We start from the raw sequence: 26,620 nt of genomic DNA, 5'->3' as shown, positions 1-26,620 counted from the left end.
GGCCAACTGACCCCATACATTACTTGGGCTCTCTTCTCTGGGAACTCCACTCAGCAATACAGCCCCTCACTGGTAAGGGTCTCTTCTCTCTGTACTACGTGAATACAGCCCACAAAGCCAGTTGCTTTTATTAGCCAATCCTACATCCAGTTTTAAGGTGTCTATTACCATGCCAAAATTTTAAAGTGCTTGTATGCTGTAGTCACCTCAAACAGTGTAACTCATGTCTTACCTTTTCATTCTGAGAACGCTGCATTTTAATTTTGCTGTGGATAGTACTCCATTTATGAAACTGTATTGATTTTAGTTATTTCAACCTGTAAAGCACTATCGGGGAAATCAAGATTATTTCAGCATTGTTATCTCACAGTGAACTGCAAAAAAGGAAAAAAATTGCCCTTGTCTTTTTTTTTGCGTCTTTATGATGATTAAGAAAGGTTAAAAGGTTCCTCCCCTCTCCCCTAGCTTGTTTTCTTACATTAAAAATTCAGGTCATCTTGGGAGACTATGTTGATTGGAGAACAAGTAAAACAGTGACATCACAAGAGCTAAACGCGTGTACATTGAGCAAACAAGAGGGAAAATAGATTTTTGTTCAGACTTGTACAACTTGGCTTTGGTTTTAACAACATTTAATTTCAGTTTGGAATAAGGAAGCCTTTGTTACAGATTCAATATTCATCCATTTTATGCTTTCAATTAAGATGTTCGAGCACAATAAAAATCCTGGAGACCACTCAGCAATCCTCTATCAACACAATGACCTTCTACAGGCCTTTGTCAAGTATACAGAAGTAGAGAGGACAAACCCAGTTTAAAAATTCTTTGCAGGCCACCTTAAAGAGCCAGATTTGTAATTTGCATCCCATTTCAGAATTTATATCTGACAAATTAACACAGATGGAGTCAATGCAACACTAGCTTCAATGTTCCTCTTGAACTTCATTTACAGTCTAATGCAATAAAATGACAAAATGTATTTTCTGGCAGGAGCTCATTAGACAAGCCATCCTCAGCACAGCTAAACAGCCTCACAGAGGAAACATTATTGGTTGACCCTGGAGAAAGGTCAGGTTTGCAATCAGATGCAAATCAGAGCGCATTATAGTTCCTCCAACTGAAAGTCTGCTGGGCATTGAAATAGAATTTCTAGGAAACATGAGAAGTTTCCAATCTACAGAATCTAGTCAGCATTATAGTCTTAGGACTCACGAAAGGAAGAAGCCCATGCAATGCTCCTCTTGCTCATTTTAACTTCAAAAATTCATACTTGAGTCTTCTTTGAATCACATCTGGTGTGCTAATTTTTTACGAATGACCAGGCAAGAAATGCACCCTAGCAGATACATTTGCTCAATGACAGGTCTGACTTCAGAACTTTTCAGCTGTCAGTTCAGTTACCAGTAGCACTTCTCACCTCATTTCAATTCCCAATGCCTACTTTGTTTCTGAACACCTTATTCCATCACCCTGCATTCTTCCCCAAATGCACAGCAGCAGTGAGGTTCAATAGACAGCTGACTCACAGCTGATTGTACCACTCCTGCTCACATTCTGGTGCCAGGGAAGAGCTACTGTAAGGAAACAGTGAACAGTATCTAGCACAATGGGGTCTTGGTCCATGATGAGGGCTCCCGGGCACCATAGTAATAGAAACAATAGACAAAGGATGATCGTTCTGAAGACCTGTAACGAAGAGCGTTTTCCCTGACCAACTGCCTTCTGGTAACCATGAAGGCACAAATGCAGAACTGAAGGAAAGTAGAGTGATTGACCCCATAAGGACTCTATAGAACTTGGTGCACTCCTATGTGTTCCACAATTTCCTCTTCTGAGATCTTTAAAAAAAAAAAAAAAAAGACACTACAACCACATATTGAGGAAGAAGACACCTATGGATGCCAAGGCGCGCTTATCAGTGGAATGGAACTTTTATTTAGAATCAATAATCCTCACAATACAATGGAGTTGTGTTTGTCATATAAATGGGTAACCTGGGACAGCAGCTCATGAGCCCTAAAGAGTAGCCATCAATTCAATTTTCAATAATGGGCCCACACCCAGTTTTGATTCAATATCTGAACCACAGTGGAAGGTTTTTTTGGGGCAGAGGTGGGAATCAGAGGGATATGGGAAAATACTGAATCATTTAGGCAATTACATTAATGTCCAACTAAATTCAGTAGCAGAACAGACTGTAGGGCGAGTAGCTCTGCTGTATCTTCAGGCTCTCAAGTGAGAGAAGGCAGGGAGTCCATCATAAGCTCAGAAGTTTTTCATTGAGAGCAATCTGTGACTGAGTGAGATTTGCCAAGTAGGTCACCATCAGCAGGTCCTGAGAAAAAGAAATGGACAGCAGTTAGACTGATTAAGAGAATCAAAGAGAAAAGAGAAGGTGGTGATGTCAGATAGATGTGAATTTGTGTCATTAAAGCAATTTACAAAAACAGTGCAGTTGCCAAGCACCATTCTTCAGAGTGACACTGTTGGCTTCACAACTTAATTTCCACTTCACTCACCAATTCATGATACCTTGCATTCCTATAATACTCTGAATTTACAGTGCTTTTTTATCTATAGTGCTCCGAGCATTGCAAGCATTATCCCCATTTCACAGCTGAAGAGAAGGCATATAGTGGTTAAGTGACTTGGACAAAGTCACACAAGTCACTGAGAATCAGGAATATAAATCCATATATCCTGATTCCCAATCCAAGTCAGAAGTAGCAACTTTCATCTTAAGAATCCCAAACCACCTTACACAGAAGTGATTCTCTTTATCCAGCAATGCATTGAAGCAGTTGTTTAAATAGCACACACCACCACTACACAGGGCATTAGGACAAGATGTGAATGCTCCAGTCAATCAAAACTGCAGGGGGAAATGAAGGGAGACCATGTAACTACCAGTATTTCATTTTAGCTAGAACACGGGGGTCAACAACTCTATCCTTAGGGAAAGTGATCGGGGCCTTTGTTGGTATAGCACCTTCAGCAGCCCTGCACCCCTCCAAGGCAATGCTTGGGGGAATACTGGATCAAAACAACTCTGAGGAAATGCTCCTACTGAATCAACACCACCACCTTCTGCAGCAACTAGCTGATCCCTGGATGCCTCCCATCCAACTACTGAACTAGCTTGATCCTGCTTATAACACTTGCCACTTTTACAGAGGGTCTTAAAGTGCCTTACACACATTACACTTAAGAGTTGGTGTTCTAATTTATAGGTGGGCAAACTGAGGAATAGAAATTGTGACTCTCTCCACTTATCACAGGAAGATGAGCTGGGAACAGAACCTGGGCTCAGTCCCGTGCTCTAAGCAATGGATCCACTCAGCTTAGCTTGTTAGAGCTGACGGGCTCAAAACAAAGTGGTACTGATGCAGGTTTATCATGGGCAACGTACACATCACAGAAATAGTCCCTTAAAAAAAATATCTGAAGCCTAAGGTTACTAGACAAAAATATTAGGCATCTCACCTTTTATCCCAGTTGCCAGTTATCTTTGAAGTCCAGACTGCAGTAAGATCTGGCTATTTACACAGTTGTCCTAAATATTTCATGTCTCAAAACAATCTAATAGCTTTCAGGTTATTCACATAATTCCTAGCAAGTTTAAGAAGGATTCCTTTGCCTTTAATTATTGAAAAGGCTGCCTTGAGAAGTTCCCTCATCTCTCCCAGGTAGCTTTGCCCTCCTATTTCCAATTTTTGGTTACTAGTTAAAAACAGTTTCTCTAGTCACCAGCCTGGTTTTGCCTTTTTCGGCCCTCTCTCTTTATGAGCCTCATTCCCTCAGCCTAACCTGACAAGTTACTAAGAATCCTTGTTCACATCAGATACTCAGTCATGAAGAATGTGATTGTTGGAGACTGGGAAAGGACCACATCTTCCACGATGTAGACAGAAATGCCATTCTCTCTAGATGGATAGAAATTCCACACTTGAATAATAAAGAGTACAGCAGCAGGAATATACTACCAAACACCTGAGTAGAATGGTGTAGGTGACTGAAATGCTTGGAGATTAGAAACACTATGAAGACAGAAAACCCAATAATAATGGGGATTTCAACTCTCCCCATATTGACTGGATGTGTCATCTCAGGATGGGATGCAAAGATAAAATTTCTAGACACCATTAGTGACTGCTTCTTGGAGCAGCTAGTCCTGGAACCCACAAGGGGAGAGGCAATTCTTGATTTAGTCCTAAGTGGAGAACAGGGTCTGGTCCAGGAGGTGAATACAACTAAACCTTTCAGCAATAGCGACCATAATGTAATTAAATTTAACATCCCTGTAGGGGGAAAAAATTCCAAAGAAACCCACTGTGGTAGCATTTAACTTCAAAAAGAGGAACTAAACAAAAATGAGAAAGCTAGTTAAACAGAAGTCAAAATGAACAGTAACAAGACAAATGCCTGCAAGTTGCATAGGAACTATTTAAGAATATAAATAGATGCTCAAACTAAATGTATACCCCAAATAAAAAACACAGTAAGAGGACCAAAAAATGTCACAATGGCTTAATAAGAGTGCAAAAGAGGCTGTTAGAGACAAAAAGACATCCTCTAAAAAATGAAAATCAAATCCTACTGAGGAAAATAGGAAGGGGCATAAACTCCGGCAAGTCAAGTGTAAAAGGATAATATGGCAGACCAAAAAAGAATTTGAAAAGCAACTAGCAAAAGAAACAGGAAGCCTGCTAAACAATCAGTGGGCTACTGGACAATTGAGGGGCTAAAGGATCAATCAAGGAAGACAAAGTCCATTGCGGAGAAGCTAAATGAATTCTTTGCATCGGTCTTCACTGCAGAAGATGTAAAGGAGATTCCCACACAAGCCATTCTTTTTAGGGGACAAATCTGATGAACTGTCCCAGATGGATGTGTCAAAGGTGGTTTTGGAACAAAGTAATACATTAAACAGTGATAAGTCACCAGGACCAGATGGTATTCACCCAAGAGTTCTGAAGAAACTCAAATATGAAATTACTGAATTACTAACTGTGGTATGTAACCTATTGCTTCAATCAGCCTCTGTACCAGATGAGTGGAGGACAACTAATGTAATGCTGATTTTTAGAAAAGGCTCCATAGGTGATCCTGACAGTTACAGGCCAGTAAGCCTAACTTTAGTACCAGGCAAATTGGTTGAAATTATAGTAAAAACAGAATTATAAGACACACAGATGAACACAATATTTTGGAGAAAAGAGTCAACACTGCTTTTGTAAAGGGAAACCATGCTTCACCAATCTATTAGAATTCATTGAGGGTGTCAACAAACACGTGGACGTGGGTGATCCAGTCGATACAGTGTACTTGTACTATCAGAAAGCCTTTGACATGGTTCCTCACCAAAGGCTGTTAAGTAAGGAGTTATGGGATAAGAGAGAAAGTTCTCTCAGATCAGTAACTCATTAAAAGACAGGAAACAAAGGGTAGGAATAAATGGTCAGTTTTCATTGAATATAGGTGACTAACAGGGTCCCTGAAGGTTCTGTACCGGGACAAGTGCTATTCAACGGATTCATAAGTGTTCTGGAAGGGGAGGGAGGGGGAACAGTGAGGTGGCAAACTTTGCTGACAATACAGAATTACTCAAGATAGTTAAGTCCAAAGCTGACTGTGAAGAGTTACAAAGGGATCTCACAAAACTGGGTGACTGGGCAACAAAATGGCAGATGAAATTCAACGTTGATAAGTGCAAAGTAATGCACACTGGAAAACAATCACAACTGTACATACAAAGTGATGGGATCTAAATGGATAGTTCTCTTAAAATGTCCACTCAACGTGCAACAGCAGTCAAAAAAGGCGAACAGAATGTTGGGAATCATTAAGAAATGGATAGATAAGACGACAGAAAATATCAATTTTCCTCTATATAAATCCATGATACGCCCACATCTTGAATACTGCATGCAGGTCTGGTTGCCCCATCTCAAAAAAGGTATTGGAATTGGAAAAGGTTCAGAAAAGGACAACCAATTATTAGGGTTATGGAACGGCTACCATATGAGGAGGGATTAATAAGATGGGGACTTTTCATCTTGGAAAAGAGATGACTAAGGGTGGATATGATAGAGGTCTATAAAATCATGACTGGTGTGAAGTAAATAAGGAAGTGTTATTTACTCCTCATAATACAAGAACTAGGGGTCACCAAAGGAAATTAATAAGCAGCAGGTTTAAAACAAACAAAAGGAAGTATTTTTTCACATAATGCTCAGTCAACCTGTGGAACTCCTTACCAGAGGATGTTGTGAAAGCCAAGAATATAACTGGGTTCAAAAAAAGAACTAGATAAGTTCATGGAGGATAGGTCCATCAATGGCTTTAGCTGGGATGGGCAGGGATGGTGTCCCTAGCCTCTGTTTGCCAGAAGCTGGGAATGGGTGACAGGGGATGGATCACTTGATGATTACCTGTTCTGTTCATTCCCTCTGGGGTACCTGGCATTGGCCACTATCGGAAGACAGGATACTGCGCTAGATGGACCTTTGGTCTGACCCAGTATGGCTGTTCTTATGAAAGCTTGGTTAATGCTTCCTACTGTTAGTCAGTGGTGGGGGGGGGGGGGGTACTGGCAGATCTGAATAGCTCCCTTCATATATATTTTTAATTTCAGTAACATTTGTTAATTGTGAAGCCAGGCTGACAAATGGGAAAAGGGACAGACACCTCTCTCGTCTCGCATAACCCAGGGACAGGTAAACAATAGATTTGCTGTGGATCTCAGAGAGATTCCTCATGAGGAGAAAGATTTCCAGTATTCATGAAACACCCAGAAGAACTGAGTAACAGGACTCACGTTAATATTGCTGTTCAGCATTGTCTCAAAGTCCTCCGGTGAAATCTTTGGCACCTGGTTAATAAGATCCATCAGGAAGCGCCCAACAGTGTTGTCAGCAGCCACTTTACCGGACTAACCATAAAAATAAAGACATTTTACAATGAGCAAGATACAACAAACTTACTGCACAGAACAGGAAGAGCTGAGACATACAAATGCAGGGAAAGCTCTCACCCTCTCCTGTATGAACTGGATTAGATTCATAGATTCTGTGTGATCTGGTCTGAACTTCCCCCAAATAATTCCTAGAGCAGATCTTTTATACAATCTTGATTTAAAAATTGTTAGTGATGGAGAATCCATTATGACCCGTGGTAAACTGTTCCAATGGTTACTCACTGTTAAAAATGTGTGCCTTATTTGTCTAGCTTCAACTTCCAGCTGTTGGATTGTGTTACAGCTCTCTTGGCTAAACGGAAGAGCCCATTATTAAATGTTTGTTCCAATGTAGGTATTTATAGATTAATCAAATCACCCCCAGGAATTAAGCAGCTCAATTTATTTAGCTTAACGAAGGGAAGGTTATCACTACAAGGCATGTTTTCTAATCCTTTAATCATTCTCATGGCTCTTCTCTAAAGATTCTCCAATTTATCAACATCTTTCTTGAATTGTAGGCACCAGAACTGGACACAGTATTCCAACAGTGCCAAATACAGATGTAAAATAACCCTCTACTCCTACTCAAGATTTCCCTGCTAAGGCATCCCAGAATCACATTAGCTCCTTTGGCCACAGCATCACACAGACATTAGCCTTACCAGCACATCCTCTGCATACTGAAGCACTGTGCTCAGGGTATCCTGGATCCGGGCTGACGCTGCCCCCACCTGCTGCAAGTCACTGGATAAGCCAATCACTCGACTGGGACTCAAACAGGTTTTCATGATGAGATCAACTGTGAGGAGAGAGATGCTGAGAAACTGGCTGGCACAAGATCAGCTTCAACCACCAACCACTCCCCAGAGATTTCTAGGATGACATCTGCTTCAGCAAAACAGGAAATGCTTTTCCAGTGCTGCCTTTACTACCAATGTAATGTGGCATTTCCACAGGGATATATATTACTTCCGCGCCACTGTGCAATGCAGATTTTTGCAGAAAGTAGTGCTTTTTGTGCAGAATTTCCTTTCCCCACCAGAGATGGACTGCAGTGCTGCTGACCATGACTAGGGGCTACTGGAAATGGCAGAGCACAGCTTGCACATAGAAGATACTGTCAGGGGGATGGGGAGGGAGCTACAGGGATCCAGGCAACTACAGTTCCCAGCATGCTCTGAGGAAAGGAGGCAGTGGTGTGCATGAAACTCCACACAAACCTGGCACTGAGCATCAAGCTCTCTCCCTGTCTGGATCCCTGGGCTCTGAGGGGTAGGGAGGTTGGCGTCTGGGCCTGGGGGGGGGGAGGGAGGGGGGAGGGAGAAGAGGAGAGAGACAGATGACATGGCTGGTCTATCGGGGGGGTAGGGGATTCAGATGTATTGGCTTGTGGCAGGCACACGGCTGGGTTCTGGGAGGGAAAGGCTGTGGGTGTCCATCCCCCCAGCTGGGCTGTAGGGAAGAAGGGGCAGAGAAACAGGAACTCGGCTGTCATAGGGTTATTTTTATTATTATTATTATTATTATTATTATTAAACTCTCTACTCCTAAGGGAATTTGTGTGTCTATGTTGTCAGACATACTTGCTGACAAGGTATTTTTAAATAAATCACCAAAATAATTAAAACTGGTGTGATTATGTAGTGTTTTTTGACAAAATTTGCAGAATTTTAAAATACTGTGCACAGAATTTTTATTTTTTTGGCACAGAATTCCCCCAGTAGTAATATATTAGCTACATGGGGGAGCAACGGAGGACACAGGCACATGTTCCATTGACCTTAATGGAGAATGCAGGTGCTCAGAACATCTAAGAATCAGAGCACTTTAATGCCTAAACATGAAACTGTAGGCACCCAAGCTTGAAAGTTTTGGCCTCCATCCTGAGAAGCATCAGATTACTATTTGGTCTGAAAAAGAATGAGGGATTCCAGACTTTTTGCTCAGCCTTTTCCTAGGTCCAAGCAATGACAATACTGCCCTCCTGGCACCTAGTACAGTTACAGCGTCACTGTGCAATTCATACACTCCAAGAAGTCCCAATGACGTCTTCAGCATGTCCCTGACTCATTTTCACATCCAGTAATCAGAAATTTGTAAGCTGGCCTCATGATATATGCGGTCTCACTTCAGTAGGGGACACTAATAATTTGAAATTGAGTTCCTAAGAGTTAATAGCAATGCCCCTTTTTTTGTGGTTTTACAATCATGTTTTCCAGTTCTGTATGTTTCTCTCTCCCAGGTTGCTGGGAGAGACTCACAAATTGGAAACTGACTATACCAGTGGTCCCCAAACTTTTTACACTGCATGCCCCCTTACCTCTGTCCGTGCCCCCGACCCCCATCGCTGGGCTAAGGGGACTGGCAGCCAGGGCTAAGGGGCTGGCAATGGAGCTGGGTGGTGCTCCGTCCTCACCCACCAGGGGAGCTGGCCTGGGCCCCCCCAAACATTCCTCTGCATCCCACAGTTTGGGGACCTCTGGACTACACAGAGTGCTGTCAAATAGATGGAATGTATGAAATAATTCTCCAAACTCGGATATACAATCTCAGGAATTCCCTGTTGTCTCATGTCAATTCTGATTGAAACAGAAGTCACATAAAACATGCCAAGTACTAGGCATGTATGTAATCAAGGCTGACAGCCTTCTGAAAGAAAAGACCACTGCTGACCCGAGGATGAGAGCCCCCAGTGTCTTTAATGTTAGGAACAGACATCTTTGCCTTTATCGCTCCCATTTTGTCTATAATCTCTTTGCTTCTTTACAGTGGTTTTGTGGCCTGACCTTTTGATACTTGGTTGTTTCTCTTCTCCACCCTCACAGATCCCATTTTCTAATCCATTCACAATCCTCTATTGTACCCCACAGCTCAACGCTCTGCATTCACTCCACAACTCCTACATCTGTGCCACTCTGCCCCCAAAATGCTAGGCCACTTCAACTTTCACCAATCCCCAGAACTCTGACAGCACCATTTCATCAGCACTAAACAACAACAAGAAATCCTCTAATATGGGGAGCAGGGAAACAAAGAGGATGAGGCACTGAGCACCAAGGCAAAGACTTCTGTAAGCAGTTCTCAGGTACGCAAGCTAGGGATGCAGATTCCCGTGATCCCCAGACACGCAAATCAAGCGCCCAAATATCTGGTTAGGACCAACAAGAAGAACAAGCCAGCTTACCTCCTATCCGCTCAGTATCATAGTAAACATACTTCACTGTCAGAGGTGTGAACATCACCCCCATGGTCTTACCAGGGACCCCCATTGGAGCACTAGAAAAGACAAGATTTACATAACATAGCATAAGTAATAGCCAACACAGATGCGTCAACAAGTAATGCCAAACCAATTTCACTTCCTTCTTTGACAGGGTTACTGGCCTACTGGGTATGGGGGCAGCAGTAGACATGGTATGACATTCCCATAAAGAATACAGGGAAATGTGGTCTAGATGAAATGACTATCAAATGAGTGCACAACTGGTTGATAATTGCTCTTTGATTATGGCTTTTCAATGATTCACTGTCAAACTGGAAGTGCATGTCTAGTGGGGTCCCGCAGGGGTCAGTCCTGGCCTAGTACTACATAGTATTTTCATTCATGACTTGGATAATGAATTGGATACATATAAAATTTGCAAATGACATCAAACCGGGAGGGATTGCAAGCACTTTGGAAGACAAATAGAATTCAAGAAGATCTAGATAATTTGGACCATAATGAGTAAGATGAAAATCAATAAAGGCAAGTGCAAAGTACTTCACTTAGGAAGGAAAAATCAAACACACAAATACAAAATGGGAAACAACTGGCTAGACTGTACTGCAGAAAAGGATAGTGAAGCACAAACTGAATATGAGCCACCAACGTGATACAGTTGTGAAAAAGGCTAATATTCTAGGGTGTATTAACAGGAGCGTCGTATGCAAGACATGGGAGATAACTATTCTGCCATACCCTGCAATGGTGAGGCCTCAGCAGGAGTATTGCAGCCAGTTTTGGGTTTCACACTTTAAGAAAGAGATGGATAAATTGGAAAGTCCAGAGAAGAGCAACAAAAATGATCAAAGGTTTAGAAATCTTGACCTACAAGGAAAGGTTAAAAAACTGGGCATGATTAGTGCTGAGAAAAGACAACTCGGGGGAGAATCTGATAAGTCTTCAGATACGTTAAGGGCTGTGATCATTCTTCATATCCATTGAAGGTAGGACAAGTAGTAATGCGTTAATCTGCAGCAAGGGAGAGTTAGATTAGAGATTAGGAGAAAATTTCTAACAACTGGGATAGTTAAGTATTGAATAGGCTTCCAAGGGAAGCTCTGGAATCCTCATAATTGGATGATCTAGGTCAAGGATTCTCAAACTTCATTGCACCCCGACCCCCTTCCGACAACAAAAAAACCCCACAAACCTAGGAAGCAGGACTGAAGCCTTAGCCTGCCGGAGCCCCGCCACCCTGACTGGGGGACAGGCAAAGTCCAAGTCCCACAGTCCTGGGCTGGGGGGGCGGGAGGGTGAAGAGCCTAAAAGCCCAAGGACTTCAGCCCCGGGCAGGGGCCTGTAATCTGAGCCCTGCTGCCCAGGGCTGAAGTCTTTGGGCTTCGGCCCTGAGGGAGTGTGGTGGCTCGAGCTTTAGCTTCGGCCCAGGTGGCAGGGCTTGGGTCCTGGGTCTGAGCAAGTCTAAACACCAGCTCTGGCAACCCCATTAAAATGGGGTCATAACCCACTTTGGGGTCCTGACCCACAGATTGAGAACCACTGATCTAGGTATACGTGGGCCTGCCTCAGTGCAAGGGGATGGACTAGAAGACATCTCAAGGTCCTTCCAGTCCTACATTTCTCTGCTCTTCAGACAAACCTATTAAAAGAAGGGGACAGTAACCCTTTATCTGGTTTGCCTTCCCTACACTGAAGCAGAAGAGACTGAGCAGGTTACTCATTCTCACCAAGAACTGCATTCACACTTCTGGGGAGCTGTAATGTAGTTACACAGTTGTTGGTCTAGAGAAATTCTAGAGATTCCCAGGGGTTCTCTTTAACACTCAAAACTTATTACACTTGTCCCATTTATATATATATAGTTTTCAATGGGGAAAGTCAAGCATTCAGATAATCTGCAATTTCCTTCTGAAGTGCCATTCATACTAACCATTCATCTGTGGAGGTCAAGCCATTCCTTTGTTAATTGTGGCAAGTACTAATACAATTGTATAGATGGGAAAACAGAATCTCAGAGATTAAATCACTTGAGCATGGCGCCACGGTCAAAGACAGCTGGGAATAGAATCGAGAGACCTGGTTCACAGCCTCTGTTCTAGCCAGCAGACAACATTGCCCTAATTAGGACAATCAAGTAACTAGATCCCTCCCTACCCTAGTCTGTCCCTTTTTGATAATCCCACTGCAGATCTTTCTTTCCAAAGCGTGATCCATCTCCCCAAAATACCTGACATAGGCTTTAATGCTCATGCGTCCATTCTGGAGACTGGTGTCCACAGTGAGGTGGATTGGATTGTGTGCTTCCCGGCTATAATACTCATGGATCAGGACAGAGTGCTCTGTAATGTCATGGCCCGTAGCATACCTTAGAAAACACAATATAAGAACATGAGACTTGGGCATCCAACACTTCACATTTCAGAAATACTGGGATATTTGCCATTGATCAGTGATGTGCCCACAACTCTGCTCTGAACACATGATCAATTTGTAGCAGGACGTGAAGGGGAAAAGTTTGAGTACCATCTGCTCAGGACATCATTGCACTTTGCTATCAGATACATGAATTTAGATGCACTTATCATTAGGCTTTGAACTGCTCTCTGATTAAAAGTAATTCCAAGCACATTATAGGAAAATAAGCTCTTAGGTAAAGAGCTACAACCCAATTCCTCCATAAACTGACCATCAGAGCTAAAAATACAGGACTATATTAATCCAGCTGCTTTAACTGTCCTGCAGTTAATATCTTCAAAACATAATTAACTTAAATTCATTGCAGCTTGGACCTCACTGAGGTATATAAACTGTTAGCCTCCACAACAGCCTTCTGAAGAGAAGAGGAGTCAGGGTTTGCATTAATTTCTTCAGGAATAAAACAAAGCTGGTTCACAGAACCTCAGAAGAGACCTAATGAGGTTCTCTACACTCCACCCCTGAGAGGTCTACAAAGTGCAGTTCTCTACATCACTTCACCTGATTTTCCAACAATCTCTTGGGAGAAGACTCCAGCAGGACCGGCGCTTCCATTTAGGCAACCTAGGCGGTCTCCTAGGGCACCAGGATTTGGGGGGGGTGGGGGGGAGCGGCAATTTGGCAGCAGGGGGTCCTTCTGCACGCCGGGTCTTTGGCGGCAATTCTGCGGTGGGTCCTTCACTCGCCCCGGGACCCACCGCCGAAGTGCCCCGAAGACTGGGAGCACGGAAGGACACACCCCCCCCCCCCCCCGCCGCAGAATTGCCGACAACGACCCCTGCCTAGGGCACCAAAAACCCTGGCGCCGCTCCTGGACTCCAGTATCAGAAAATATTGCCCCACTACATACACTTTATTCCCTTTTTTAAACAATATATCCCATTTCCTGAGGTTTATATTCTATATCCCCAGCTGCCATTTCAGCAAACTATGCTGCTTATTCAAAGTCTATAATGCAGTGTACCGTATTTCAAGGTGCATAATGGGGCCATATATCTGCTAAGCACAAGTCACATGTTTGCAGTAGGGAAGATGACTTACCACCCCAAAATGATTTCACTAGGGGAAACCTTCTTGTGCAGCTCATACATATTCTTGGCAAATTCCATATCGACAGCCACCTGAAAACCACAACAAAGCAGCATGAGGCAATCAATTGCAGGAGTGCTTAAATTCTAGCAGCAGATAGTGAAATGGAAGGTTCTTGTTGTCAATTAGACCTCAGAGAAGACCTTTCCCTTAGCAGTTACTAGCCCACTGCAAGCAGAACAAGTGCTTCATTGCCCTCCGTATACTAGGACAATGCGGAAGGATTTCACCAAAAGACCCTGCCAACATACATCATGTCTAGACTCTTCTAATCATACACCTCACTCAAAGGGTAGTGAATTCTAGAGCCACATGAACTAATAAAGACTCAGACAGATCCAGGACTTCCAGAATACCAAAGGCAAAAGGTGAAACATGAAGGAAAGGAGTGCAAACATTAGTATGATGAGATTGTTCTCACTCATGCAGCTATCCTGATAGCCAAGTGAGCTAGCCCACTAATACTCAGCATCTTCCACCTGAGGACTTCAGAGTGTTTCACTGTCATGCCATTTAGTCTCCCAACTCTCCTCTGTGCTAGGATGGACACGCTCAGGGTACAGAGGCCGAGGCCATCACCCACCTCATCTTCAGACTCGTTGTGTGGGACTGAGAAGCAATTGGTGACTTCCACGGAGAGCTTGTCCACAGTGCCTGCAGAGCAGAGAGTGAAACTGAGGGGAGATGTTGGGCAGACTCAAGCACCCCAGGCCCTACCCTGAGACGCCACCCAGGTGTGAAGCTCAGGCTCCCCTTACAGCGAGGGCCAAGGTGGAACCCAGGGGAGCGAGGGGGCCTTGACTAGCCAAGGGAAGGTTTCTGGAAACCGACACTGAGCCCCGCCATCGAACCCAGCAGGCCGGGGGAGAGCCAGGCCCCACTGACCCCGGGGGACCAGAGGCGGTGGGGGCGGGGGAGAGCCGGGGACCGGAGACGGGGTGGAGGGGGAGGAGCCAGGCCCCGCTGATCCCGAGGGTTCTTACCTAGCAGGGTCCCGATAACCCGGGCCGCGCCCTCGTTGCGCCGCTCGAAGCTGTCCACGATGGAGGCCAGGATGACCGGGTGCAGCCGGACCACGCGGCCGCCGGGGAAGGGGCCAGGCAGCGCCGCGGGGACCGGCGGGCCCGGGACTGCTGTAGGGGGAGGCACAGGCGGCGCTGCACCTCCCGCTGGGGTCGCTGCCACTGGCGGTACAGCTGCTGGGCTTGGGGCTGCCGGGACAGGAGCAGGGACGGGGGATGGGGACGGGGACGAGACCTGAGCTACCGCCGCCATTTTGCAAAGAAAGGAGCGAGACCACCCACGCCAGCAATAATAAGCTGAGCCAGGCACCTGTTACAAACCCTGCCTTCTCATTGGATGGAAGATGAGTCCAGCCCGCCTCCTTCGCCTCTTAACCAACCCGGAGAGAGCAAGGGAACACCGAGCTCGCGGAGTGGGTGTGGACGTATCTAGGTCACGTCATCATTGGCTGATATTGACTATAGTTCCCGCCCCTTGAGTATTCGCAAGCTTTCCCATTGGCTAGAGGTGAACCACCACTTCAGCATCGCAAGCTCATCTATTGGCTTGGCGATGGCTGTACCTGGGAGGGGATAGGGCCACGGGTCTCTCCAGTTGGAGAGGGTGGGAGCAGCTTCCCTTGCTGCCCTCATCCCGCTGCTGTCATTGGCATGGTACAGTGACCATACAATGTATTTAAATAGGCCCATCACCATGGTAACAAGTGCCTGGCCGTCTTCTTGACTGTATCTCGCCTGTGAGGTGGGGATGGCCGTCATGCCGTCCTCTCCATGTCACCATCCTGCAGCCGAGGGCAGAGAGAGGGAAGTCCAGATCCTCAACAGTTGCTCATGTCAATGGACATTTGGAGCCTAAAGGCCTGTGAGGAGAGGGGCCTAAGTGACTTGCCCCAGCTCACCTGAAGTCTGTTGTGGAGCAGGAAATCACTCACAGGCTTCAGAGTAGCAGCCGTGTTAGTCTGTATCCGCAAAAAGAACAGGAGTACTTGTGGCACCTTAGAGACTAACAAATTTATTAGACCATAAGCTTTCATGGCCTGCAGCCCACTTCTTCGGATGCATATAGAGTGAAACATATATTGAGGAGATATATATACACACATACAGAGAGCATGAACAGGTGGGAGTTGTCTTACCAACTCTGAAAGGCCAATTAAGTAAGAGAAAAAAACTTTTGAAGTGATAATCAAGCTAGCCCAGTACAGACAGTTTGATAAGAAGTGTGAGAATACTTACAAGGGGAGATAGAGTCAATGTTTGTAATGGCTCAGCCATTCCCAGTCCTTATTCAATCCTGAGTTGATTATATCTAGTTTGCATATCAATTCCAGCTCAGCAGTCTCTCTTGGAGTCTGTTTTTGAAGTTTTTCTGTTGTAAAATAGCCACCCGCAGGTCTGTCATAGAATGACCAGACAGGTTAAAGTGTTCTCCCACTGGTTTTTGAGTATTATGATTCCTGATGTCAGATTTGTGTCCGGACGTAGAAGCCCTCTACACCAATATTCCACACAAAGATGGACTACAAGCTATCAGGAACAGTATCCCTGATAATGTCACAGCTAACCTGGTGGCTGAACTTTGTGACTTTGTCCTCACCCACAACTATTTCACATTTGGGGACAATATATACCTCCAAGTCAGCGGCACTGCTATGGGTACCCGCATGGCCCCACAGTATGCCAACATTTTTATGGCTGACTTAGAACAACGCTTCCTTAGCTCTTGTCCCCTAACGCCCCTACTCTACTTGCGCTACATTGATGACATCTTCATCATCTGGACCCATGGACAAGAAGCCCTTGAGGAATTCCACCATGATTTCAATAATTTCCATCCCACCATCAACCTCAGCCTAGATCAATCCGTCTGTACTGGGCTAGCTTGATTATCACTTCAAAAGATTTTTTCTCTTACTTAATTGGCCTTTCAGAGTTGGTAAGACAACTCCCACCTGTTCATGCTCTCTGTATGTGTGTATATATATCTCCTCAATATATGTTTCACTCTATATGCATCCGAAGAAGTGGGCTGTAGTCCACGAAAGCTTATGCTCTAATAAATTTGTTAGTCTCTAAGGTGCCACAAGTACTCCTGTTCTTTTTACTCACAGGCTTGTGCCCCAGCCATTAGACTTCTCTTCTTTGCTGGCTGGCCAGATGGAAATACAGAACGGCTAATGATCAGTGTTGTGCCACAGGGCCTTCTAGTATCATTGCTTTCAGTTCTTGCTCTGGATTTGGCAATGAAGCCTATTCACCCTTGTAGTCCTATTTCACTTTATTTTTCTTTATAATCTCCTTTCATGATTGAGTCATTACTGCCCATGTCGTGCAAACTTGAGTTCTGCAATGATGGGGTATCTTCCCAATTTGCAGAGTGACCCTCTCCCCCTGCTTGTTACTGGGAGTAGTGTCTCTAGTTGCCCTGTGGCCTATGGTAAAAATGTACCCTCTATTGCAAGTAAAATAAAATATTACATTTTTTTATTTATCCTGTCTGGGAGTAATTTTTATCTGGTTAATTGTATGGGACTGTGTCTGACAGTGTTATTCCATTACACTGGTCTACAATTTTTGAGAAGTCGTCTGCTTCAGAGATAAAATGTGCTATTTATTATGTATTTTGATGTGCTGAATTCAAATATGACAATTAAAACAACTAATTAGCTACTGTTTCTAAGATATTTAAGTTTTTACATTTTATGTCTATGTATATTGTGTAGATAGTAGAGTTTTAATCATAAATTGTAAAGCTAGGTCTTTTCATGTGTTTATGGTTGCTTTACATGATAATATTTCACCTGTCCTGTTTATGTAACACTTTAAAAATCAGCAAAAGGGTTATATAAATAACATCTATTATGAAACAAAAGGCAAAAAACTATTATGTACATAGTTTAGTCCTATTCAGTGTCTACTCAGCGCTTCTTGGCTTGTCTCTTGTATTCATTAAATGGAGCATCTCTTGTCACTGTCCAGCAATAGTCTGCAAGCATTGATGGGCTCCATTTGCCCTGATAGCGTTTCTCCATTGTTGCAATGTCCTGGTGAAATCGCTCGCCGTGCTCGTCGCTCACTGCTCCGCAGTTCGGTGGAAAAAAATCTAGATGAGAGTGCAAAAAATGTATCTTTAGTGACATGTTGCAACCAAGGCTTTTGTATGCCTTGAGGAGGTTTTCCACCAACAACCTGTAGTTGTCTTCCTTGTTGTTTCCGAGAAAATTTATTGCCACTAACTGGAAAGCTTTCCATGCCGTCTTTTCCTTGCCACGCAGTGCATGGTCAAATGCATCATCTCAAAGAAGTTCACGAATCTGAGGACCAACAAAGAAACCTTCCTTTATCTTAGCTTCACTTAACCTTGGAAATTTTCCACAGAGGTACTTGAAAGCTGCTTGTGTTTTGTCAATGGCCTTGACAAAGTTCTTCATCAGACCCAGCTTGATGTGTAAGGGTGGTATCAAAATCTTCCTTGATTCAACAAGTGGTGGATGCTGAACACTTTTCCTCCCAGGCTCCAATGACTGTCGGAGTGGCCAATCTTTCTTAATGTAGTGGGAATCTCTTGCACGACTATCCCATTCGCAGAGAAAACAGCAGTACTTTGTGTATCCAGTCTGCAGACCAAGCAAGAGAGCAACAACCTTCAAATCGCCACAAAGCTGCCACTGATGTTGGTCATAGTTTATGCACCTCAAAAGTTGTTTCATGTTGTCATAGGTTTCCTTCATATGGACTGCATGACCAACTGGAATTGATGGCAAAACATTGCCATTATGCAGTAAAACAGCTTTAAGACTCGTCTTCGATGAATCCATGAACAGTCTCCACTCATCTGGATCGTGAAGGATGTTGAGGGCTGCCATCACACCATCGATGTTGTTGCAGGCTACAAGATCACCTTCCATGAAGAAGAATGGGACAAGATCCTTTTGACGGTCACGGAACATGGAAACACTAACATTACCTGCCAGGAGATTCCACTGCTGTAGTCTGGAGCCCAACAGCTCTGCCTTACTCTTGGGTAGTTCCAAATCCCTGACAAGGTCATTTAGTTCACCTTGTGTTATGAGGTGTGGTTCAGAGGAGGAGGATGGGAGAAAATGTGGGTCCTGTGACATTGATGGTTCAGGACCAGAAGTTTCATCCTCTTCCTCGTCTGACTCAAGTGAGAATGATTCAAACGTTTGAATTTCATTTCCTGTTTGCCCAGCGTGGAGAGCATAGGTGACCACGCAGAGCTCATCAGCACAGGTAACCATGATGGAGTCCCAGGATCACAAAAGAGCTCCAGCATGGACTGAACGGGAGGTACGGGATCTGCTCGCCATATGGGGAGATGAATCAGTGCTAGCTGAACTCCGTAGCAGTAAAAGAAATGGCAAAATATTAGAAAAGGTCTCCAAGGCCACGAAGGACAGAAGCCATAACAGGGACGCACAGCAGTGCCGCGTGAAAATTAAGGAGCTAAGGCAAGCCTACCACAAAGCCAGAGAGGCAAACAGAAGGTCCGGGGCACAGCCGCAAACATGCTGCTTCTACGCGGAACTGCATGCCATGCTAGGGGGTGCAGCCACCACTACCCTAACCGTGTGCTATGACTCCTTCACTGGAGAAACACACAGGGAAGAGGGTTCAGGGTACGAGGAAGAGGAGGATGAAGATAATGTGGATAGCTCACAGCAAGAAAGTGGAGAAACCGGTTTCCCCAACAGCCAGGATATGTTTATCACCCTGGACCTGGAGCCAGTAACCCCCGAACTCACCCAAGGCGTGCTCTCAGACCCTGAGGGCACACCGGGGACCTCTGGTGAGTGTACCTTTGTAAATATTACACATGGTTTAAAAGCAAGCGTGTTTAATGATTAATGATTAATTTGCCCTGGCAGTCGCGGCCAGTACAGCTACTGGAAAAGTCTGTTAACGTGTATGGGGATGGAGCGGAAATCCTCCAGGGACATCTCCAGAAAGCTCTCCTTCATGTACTCCCAAAGCCTTTGCAAAAGGTTTCTGGGAAGGGCTGCCTTATCCCGTCCGCCATGGTAGGACACTTTACCACGCCAGGCCAGTAGCCCGTAGTCTGGAATCATTGCATAACAAAGCATGGCAGCGTATGGTCCCGGTGTTTGCTGGCATGCAGACAACATCCATTCCTTATCGCTCTTTGTTATCCTCAGGAGAGTGATATCATTCACGGTCACCTGTTGAAATGGGGTGATTTTATTAAGGGGACATTCAGAGGTGCCCGTTCCTGCTCTTCTGAACAGAAAGGTTCCCCGCTGTTAGCCATGCGGTGGGGGGGGAGGGGTGAAGTGATCATCCCAGAGAATTGGGTGTGTGGCGGGGAGGGGGGTTAGTTGGGTTTGTGCTGCATGTTAACCCGGGAACCGCAACCCCTCCTTTTACATTGCAAACCCATTTTAAATGGCCAACCCAACGGATGCTTGATATGGGAAATGAGGGCGCTACTGTTTGAAACCATTCCCACATGTTAAGAAGGTGAAAAAAGCCAAAAGACTGTGGCTTACCATGGCTGCCTGCAAGCCGAAATCTGTTGCCTGTCACTGCGTGAGTGATCTCTCACACCAAACCGGCAGGCCCTCAATATAAGAGGAAAAATGCGATCTTGTAACGAAAGCACATGTGCTGTGTAATGTGAACAGCAAAATTTAACATGAAAGAGTGTACCCATTGTTCTCTAAAATGTGTCTTTTTTAACCACCTCTCCCTTCTCCTCCACCAGCTGCATGTTTCTCCTTCACAGAGGCTAGTGAAGATTAGAAGGAGAAAACGGCGGACTCGGGATGACATGTTCACGGAGCTCCAGATGTCCTCCCACGCTGAAAGAGCACAGCAGAATGCATGGAGGCAGTCAATGTCGGACTACAGAAAAGCACAGTATGAACGAGAGGAGAGGTGGCGGGCTGAATCGTGGGATGAACAGAGCAAGTGGCGGGCTGAAGATGATAGGTGGCGTCAGCTTGCAGACAGAAGGCAAGAGTCAATGCTCTGGCTGCTGGAGCATCAAACTGATATGCTCCAGCATATGGTTGAGCTGCAGGAAAGGCAGCAGGAGCAGAGACTGCCGCTACAGCCCTCCTCCCCAAGTTCCATAGCCTCCTCACCCAGACGCCCAAGAACACGGTGGGGGGGCCTCCAGCCACCCAGTCACTCCACCCCAGATGATTGTCCTAGCGTCAGAAGGCTGGCCTTCAATAAGAGTTAAAGTTTTAAACTGCAGTGTGTCCTTTTCCTTCCCTCCTCCCCCACCCATCCCAGGCTACCTTGGCAATTATCCCCCTAGTTGTGTGATGAATTAATAAAGAATGCATGAATGTGAAGTAACAATGACTTTATTGCCTCTGCAAGCGGTGCTCGAAGGGGGAGGGGAGGGTGGGGTGGTTGGTTTACAGGGAAGTAGAGTGAACCGGGTGTGGGGGGGTGGGGCGGAGAGTTCATCAAGGAGAAACAAACAGAAGTTTCACACTGTAGCCTGGCCAGTCACAAAACTCGTTTTCAAAGCTTCTCTGATGCGCACCGCGCCCTGCTGTGCTCTTCTAACTGCCCTGGTGTCTGGCTGCGTGTAATCAGCGGCCAGGCGATGTGCCTCAACCTCCCACCCCGCCATAAATGTCTCCCCCTTAGTCTCACAGATATTGTTGAGCGCACAGCATGCAGCAATAACAATGGGGATATTCTTTTCGCTGAGGTCTGAGCAAGTCAGTAAGCTGCGCCAGCGTGCTTTTAAACGTCCAAATGCACATTCCACCACCATTCGGCACTTGCTCAGCCTGTAGTTGAACAGGTCCTGACTACTGTCCAGGCTGCCTGTGTATGGCTTCATGAGCCATGGCATTAAGGGGTAGGCTGGGTCCCCAAGGATAACTATAGGCATTTCAACATCCCCAACAGTTATTTTCTGGTCTGGGAAGAAAGTCCCTTCCTCCAGCTTTCGAAACAGACCAGAGTGCCTGAAGATGCGAGCATCATGTACCTTTCCCGGCCATCCCATGTTGATGTTGGTGAAACGTCCCTTGTGATCCACCAGGGCTTGCAGCAGCATTGAAAAGTACCTCTTGCGGTTTATGTAGTCGGTGGCTTGGTGCTCCGGTGCCAAGATAGGGATATGGGTTCCGTCTATCACCCCACCACAGTTTGGGAATCCCATTGCAGCAAAGCCATCCACTATGGCCTGCACGTTTCCCAGAGTCACTACCCTTGAAATCACCAGGTCTTTCATTGCCCTGGCAACTTGGATCACAGCAGCCCCCACAGTAGATTTGCCCACTCCAAATTGATTCCCGACTGACCGGTAGCTGTCTGGCATTGCAAGCTTCCACAGGGCTATCGCCACTCGTTTCTCAACTGTGAGGGCTGCTCTCATCCTGGTATTCTGGCTCTTCAGGGCAGGGAAAGCAAGTCACAAAGTTCCATGAAAGTGCCCTTACGCATGCGAAAGTTTCGCAGCCACTGGGAATCGTCCCACACCTGCAGCACGATGAGGTCCCACCAGTCTGTGCTTGTTTCCCAGGCCCAGAATCGGCGTTCCACGGCATGAACCTGCCCCAGTAACACCATGATTTGCACATTGCTGGGGCCTGTACTTTGTGAGAAGTCCATATCAATGTCCTCATCACTCTTGTCGCCGCGCTGCAATCGCCTCATCGGCTGGTCCTGGTTTTGCTTTGGCATGTCCTGGCTCTGCATATACTCCAGGACAATGCGCGTGGTGTTCATAGTGCTCATGTAACCCTTCTGCCCATCTAAGTTGGCAGCAACAAGGGCCGGGTTCTGTATCTAGGGGTTCCGTTTCAATAACACAATGCAAAACCGGCTCAAGCACCCACCCAGTGACCTGGGACAATTACATACCACCCCCTGGGCGCCCCTAAGAGGCAATACTTCCCCTCTCGCAAGCACGGAGTCTGAGTGTAACAGAAAATGTTTAATAACATGAGGTAAATGACATCAGCATTAAATTGGAAAAAAACACCAGAAACAGGATTCATAACACAAACCATGAGCAAAAAACCCACCCCAGCAAGTTGGGCTGTGTCCTTTCCCTTGGGTTCTTGAAACCAGCAACCCAAGGTTCACCAAAGTCCCAAAAGTCCAACAACCCCACAAAGTCTCTGTCCCTGGTCAGTGCAGCCCCAGAGTTCGGGGGCGGGGGGGCCACACAGGGTGTTAAGGGGCACCTTACGTGATCCGAGGCCGACGGGGTTCTGCCACAGCCTTCACCACGAGCTGCTCCACTCCACCAGCTGCCCCGTGAGCTGCTCCCGCCGTCCCACGAACTGCTCTGGCAGCTGCTCCACTCTCCTCCGCTCACCGACCTGTGAGCCACTCAGCTCTGCTCCACTTCAGCCGTCCCTTGGGCTGCTCCCACAAGGCTCCGCTCTGCTCGCTGCTCCTCCAGCCACTCCGCTCATCCCGCAAGGCTCCACTCTGCTCGCTGCTCCGCCAGCCGCTTAGCAATATAGCTTCAGGCTCCCCCGCTAGCTAACACAGCCTCAGTGATCTCAGCTCTTTTGTGATTTCAGCTCTTAGCAATTTCAGCTCATAGTAGTAGGGGAGCCCTAGTGCTAGTACACCATTGGCCCAAAGTGAACTCAGCTCAGCAGTCTGTAACTAGACTTCTAATAGAATCAAAGTTAGCTCTGATATTCAACAGTGGAGAGAGGGGGATAGTGCAATTGGTGTTTCAACCCCTCAGCAAGGGGCCCATCCCATCAGGTACAAATACCTGTCCCCATCCTCTCTCCATTCACTGGGTTTTGTAACCCATGCCCCTTGTCAAGCAAGTGCTACTTCGGTAATGGTGAAGGACTCCCTCAGTCCTTCTGTCATACAACAGTTCCACTGGCCTTGATTCACAGAATCAGGGTAACAAAACTTTATTCTTCCTGCCCCAATAATAGAGAAACTGGGGATCCCACACCCGCCAAAGTAACCACTTTGAGTTGCTGTTGTTTCATGCCAGGCGAGTGGGTGTGCCTATGCAAACAAGATCAGCCCCTGGAGTTCTTTTCCCCACTCGCCATAATTCACCACCAGATGTCAGGGTAGAGCTCATCCTGACTCTGCTTACACTCATAATTGCTGCGGTGATCTGAGCGGGCTCCATGATCCCAGTGCTATGGCGTCTGGTCTGAAAAAAGGCGCAAAACTAGTATCTGGCGGATGGAGGGAGGGAGGGGCGAGTGACGACATGGCGTACAGCTACAGGGAATTAAAATCAACAAAGGTGGTTGTGCATCAGGGAGAAACACAAACAACTGTCACACAGAATCCCCCCCCCCCCAAGATTGAACTCAAAACCCTGGGTTTAGCAGGCCGTTGATTTCACAGAGGTAGGGGGAAGCAAATGAATACAGAACAAATCTATTTTTTTACATCTTAAGCTGGCAGACGACAGTGCAGCATGACTGATAGCCCTCGGCATCTTCTGGGTGCTTGGCAGAAAATACAGGGCGCTTGGTTGAAAATAGCACACTACGACTGATAGCCATCATCATCGAGACTGCCCAGGTGCCCATGATTGACAGCCACTGCAGTACAATGATGATGGATATCAGTCGTAATATACCATCTTCTACCAAAAGTGAAGGGGCTGCTGCTGTGTGCAATGCAGCCCCACATCTGCCAGCCCCCCAGATCACAATGAAGGCTACCAGTCATACTGCACCATCTATTGCCAAAAGGCAATTAGCTGCTGCTGTGTAGCAATGCAGTACCACGTCTGCCGGCACCCAGAGGACATATGGTGATGGTGAGCTGAGCTGAGCTGAGCGGGCTCCATGCTTGGCGTGGTATGTTGTCTGCACAGGTAACCCAGGTAAAAAGGCTTGAATCGATTGTCTGCCATTGCTCTGAAGGAGGGGGAGGTGCCTGACGACATGTACCCAGAACCCCCCGTGACACTGTTTTGCATCATTCAGGCATTGGGATCTCAACCCAGAGTTGCAATGGGCGGCGGAGACTGCGGGAACTGTGGAATAGCTACCCACAGTGCAACGCTCCGGAAGTCGACGCTAGCCTCGGTACTGTGGACACAGTCGGCCGATTTCATGCACTTAGAGCATTTTAAGTGGACACACACACAATCGGCTGTATACAACCGATTTCTATAAAACCGGCTTCTATAAATTTGACCTAATTTCTTAGTGTAGACATACCCTAAGTAAATAGCCAAGTGTTGTGGTACTGCTACCCTTACTTCTGTGCGGCTGCTTGCGGTGGCGCTGCCTTCAGAGCTGAGCAGCTGAAAAGTGGCAGCTGCTGGCCAGGAGTCCAGCTCTGAAGGCAAAGCTGCCACCAGCAGCAGCAGCAGCAGCATAGAAGTAAGGATGGCATAGTATGGTATTGCCACCCTTACTTCTGCGCTGCTGCCTGCAGTGCTGGGACCATAGTTAGCAACCGCCACAGTCTGGCCATCCAGCTCTGAAGGCAGCAGCGCAGAAGTAAGAGTGGCATAGTATAATATTGCCACCCTTACTTCTGCGCTGCTGGTGGTGGGGTGCTGCTTTCAGAGCTGGGTGCTCAGCCAACAGCCACTGCTCTCCAGCTGCTCAGCTCTGAAGTCAGCACAGAAGTAAGGGTGGGAATACTATGACCGCCCTAAAATAACCTTGTGACTCCCCCCCCCCGCAACTCCCTTTTGGGTCACGATCCCCTATTTGAGAAACTCTGGTCTCCCCTATGAAATCTGTTTAGGGTAAAAGCACACAAAAGACCAGATTTCATAGTGGGAGACGAGATTTCACAGTCCATGATGCATTTTTCATGGCCATGAATTTGTTAGCATCCTAATCAAATCATTGCCATCAAGTGTGGCATATCCTACAGGTAGAAGAATAATCAAATAGGTGAGAGGTGTTTGCAACCTGGCTCACCCTACTAACTCTTCAGGCTGAAGAAACAAAAGAGATGCAGGGTCATAAAATAACAAAATAGGATTCAACTTGGAAAAATGCAAGAATCTGGGGGGAAGTAATCTGAATCAATGATATTCAGCACAAGGGAGAAAAGTGGGAAGTCTGAAAGAGACTTAAGATTGAAGCAACCTTCAAGAATGGAAAAGAAAGCTTCAGCTTTAGAATTGGAAGAGCAGAAGTGGTGTCCTATCAGGGATAATTGCTTGAGCCTCAGGAAGCTTCAGCTGTTAGAATATTTTAGTAAGGCATCAAGTTTTAGTGCACCGAGTATTTTTTGATATATGAAGGGGAGGAGTTGGTTAGTATTTTGACTTTGGTGATAAAGCTTATTAAACAATTTAAATAGTCTCCATGAGACAGGGTGCACTTGCCCCGCACTGGACGACAAAGGGTTAACCCCATACTTTGGACAGAGGAAGCCTTGGCCCTGCTGGGCATACGCCTACTGGAGCACCAGTATAAAAGGGAGTAACCCAGCTCGGTCAGAATGGATTGCTGAGAAGAGAGGATGCATATTGCAGGTACCTGCCTGGTATCTGCTGGAGCCATAGACTGTGGTAGCCTGGGCAGATACCTGGCTACCTGCAGACATCCAGGAGGTACTGGAACTGTTGGGAGCTCTGGAGACCCAGGAGACTTGTGGACCATGCCGCTTGAAGACAGGGTAGAAAGTAGCCTAGGGGGATTTGCCATTGATCCAGTTGTAGGAACAGGAACTAAGTCAGCATGTTTTGGTTGTCTCCCTGCAGACCCAGTGAAGAGTACACTTACCCACACCAGGGCCCTGGGATAAGACCCGGTGGTGGAGTAGGAGGCCCTGGGTTCCCCTACCTTAGCCACCTCCCCCACCCCCCCAGGGGTGGCCCCTCCCCTGCAGTCCTGTGAGGCAGGGTAGCCATATTGACTCAGCCATGGG

The 26,620-nt window shown here is 46.2% G+C and overlaps 1 protein-coding gene across 1 annotated transcript; it reads right to left on the bottom strand.

Annotated features, from left to right (window-relative positions):
• Positions 1 to 1,912: 1,912 nt before the first annotated feature.
• On the bottom strand, positions 1,913 to 15,041 carry EIF3F (eukaryotic translation initiation factor 3 subunit F). Its single transcript, XM_034776578.1, has 8 exons — positions 14,729 to 15,041; positions 14,329 to 14,399; positions 13,698 to 13,777; positions 12,409 to 12,546; positions 10,143 to 10,234; positions 7,621 to 7,757; positions 6,818 to 6,931; positions 1,913 to 2,335 (listed from the first exon to the last, which is right to left on the bottom strand). Exons 1-8 carry the CDS (start codon positions 15,018 to 15,020, stop codon positions 2,258 to 2,260), a joined length of 1,002 nt encoding a protein of 333 aa, XP_034632469.1. The 5' UTR covers positions 15,021 to 15,041; the 3' UTR covers positions 1,913 to 2,257.
• Positions 15,042 to 26,620: the final 11,579 nt, after the last annotated feature.

This window comes from Trachemys scripta, chromosome 7 (assembly GCF_013100865.1).
Source record: "Trachemys scripta elegans isolate TJP31775 chromosome 7, CAS_Tse_1.0, whole genome shotgun sequence".
Taxonomy (NCBI): Eukaryota; Metazoa; Chordata; order Testudines; family Emydidae; genus Trachemys; species Trachemys scripta.
This window is presented reverse-complemented; position numbering and strand designations above follow the sequence as displayed.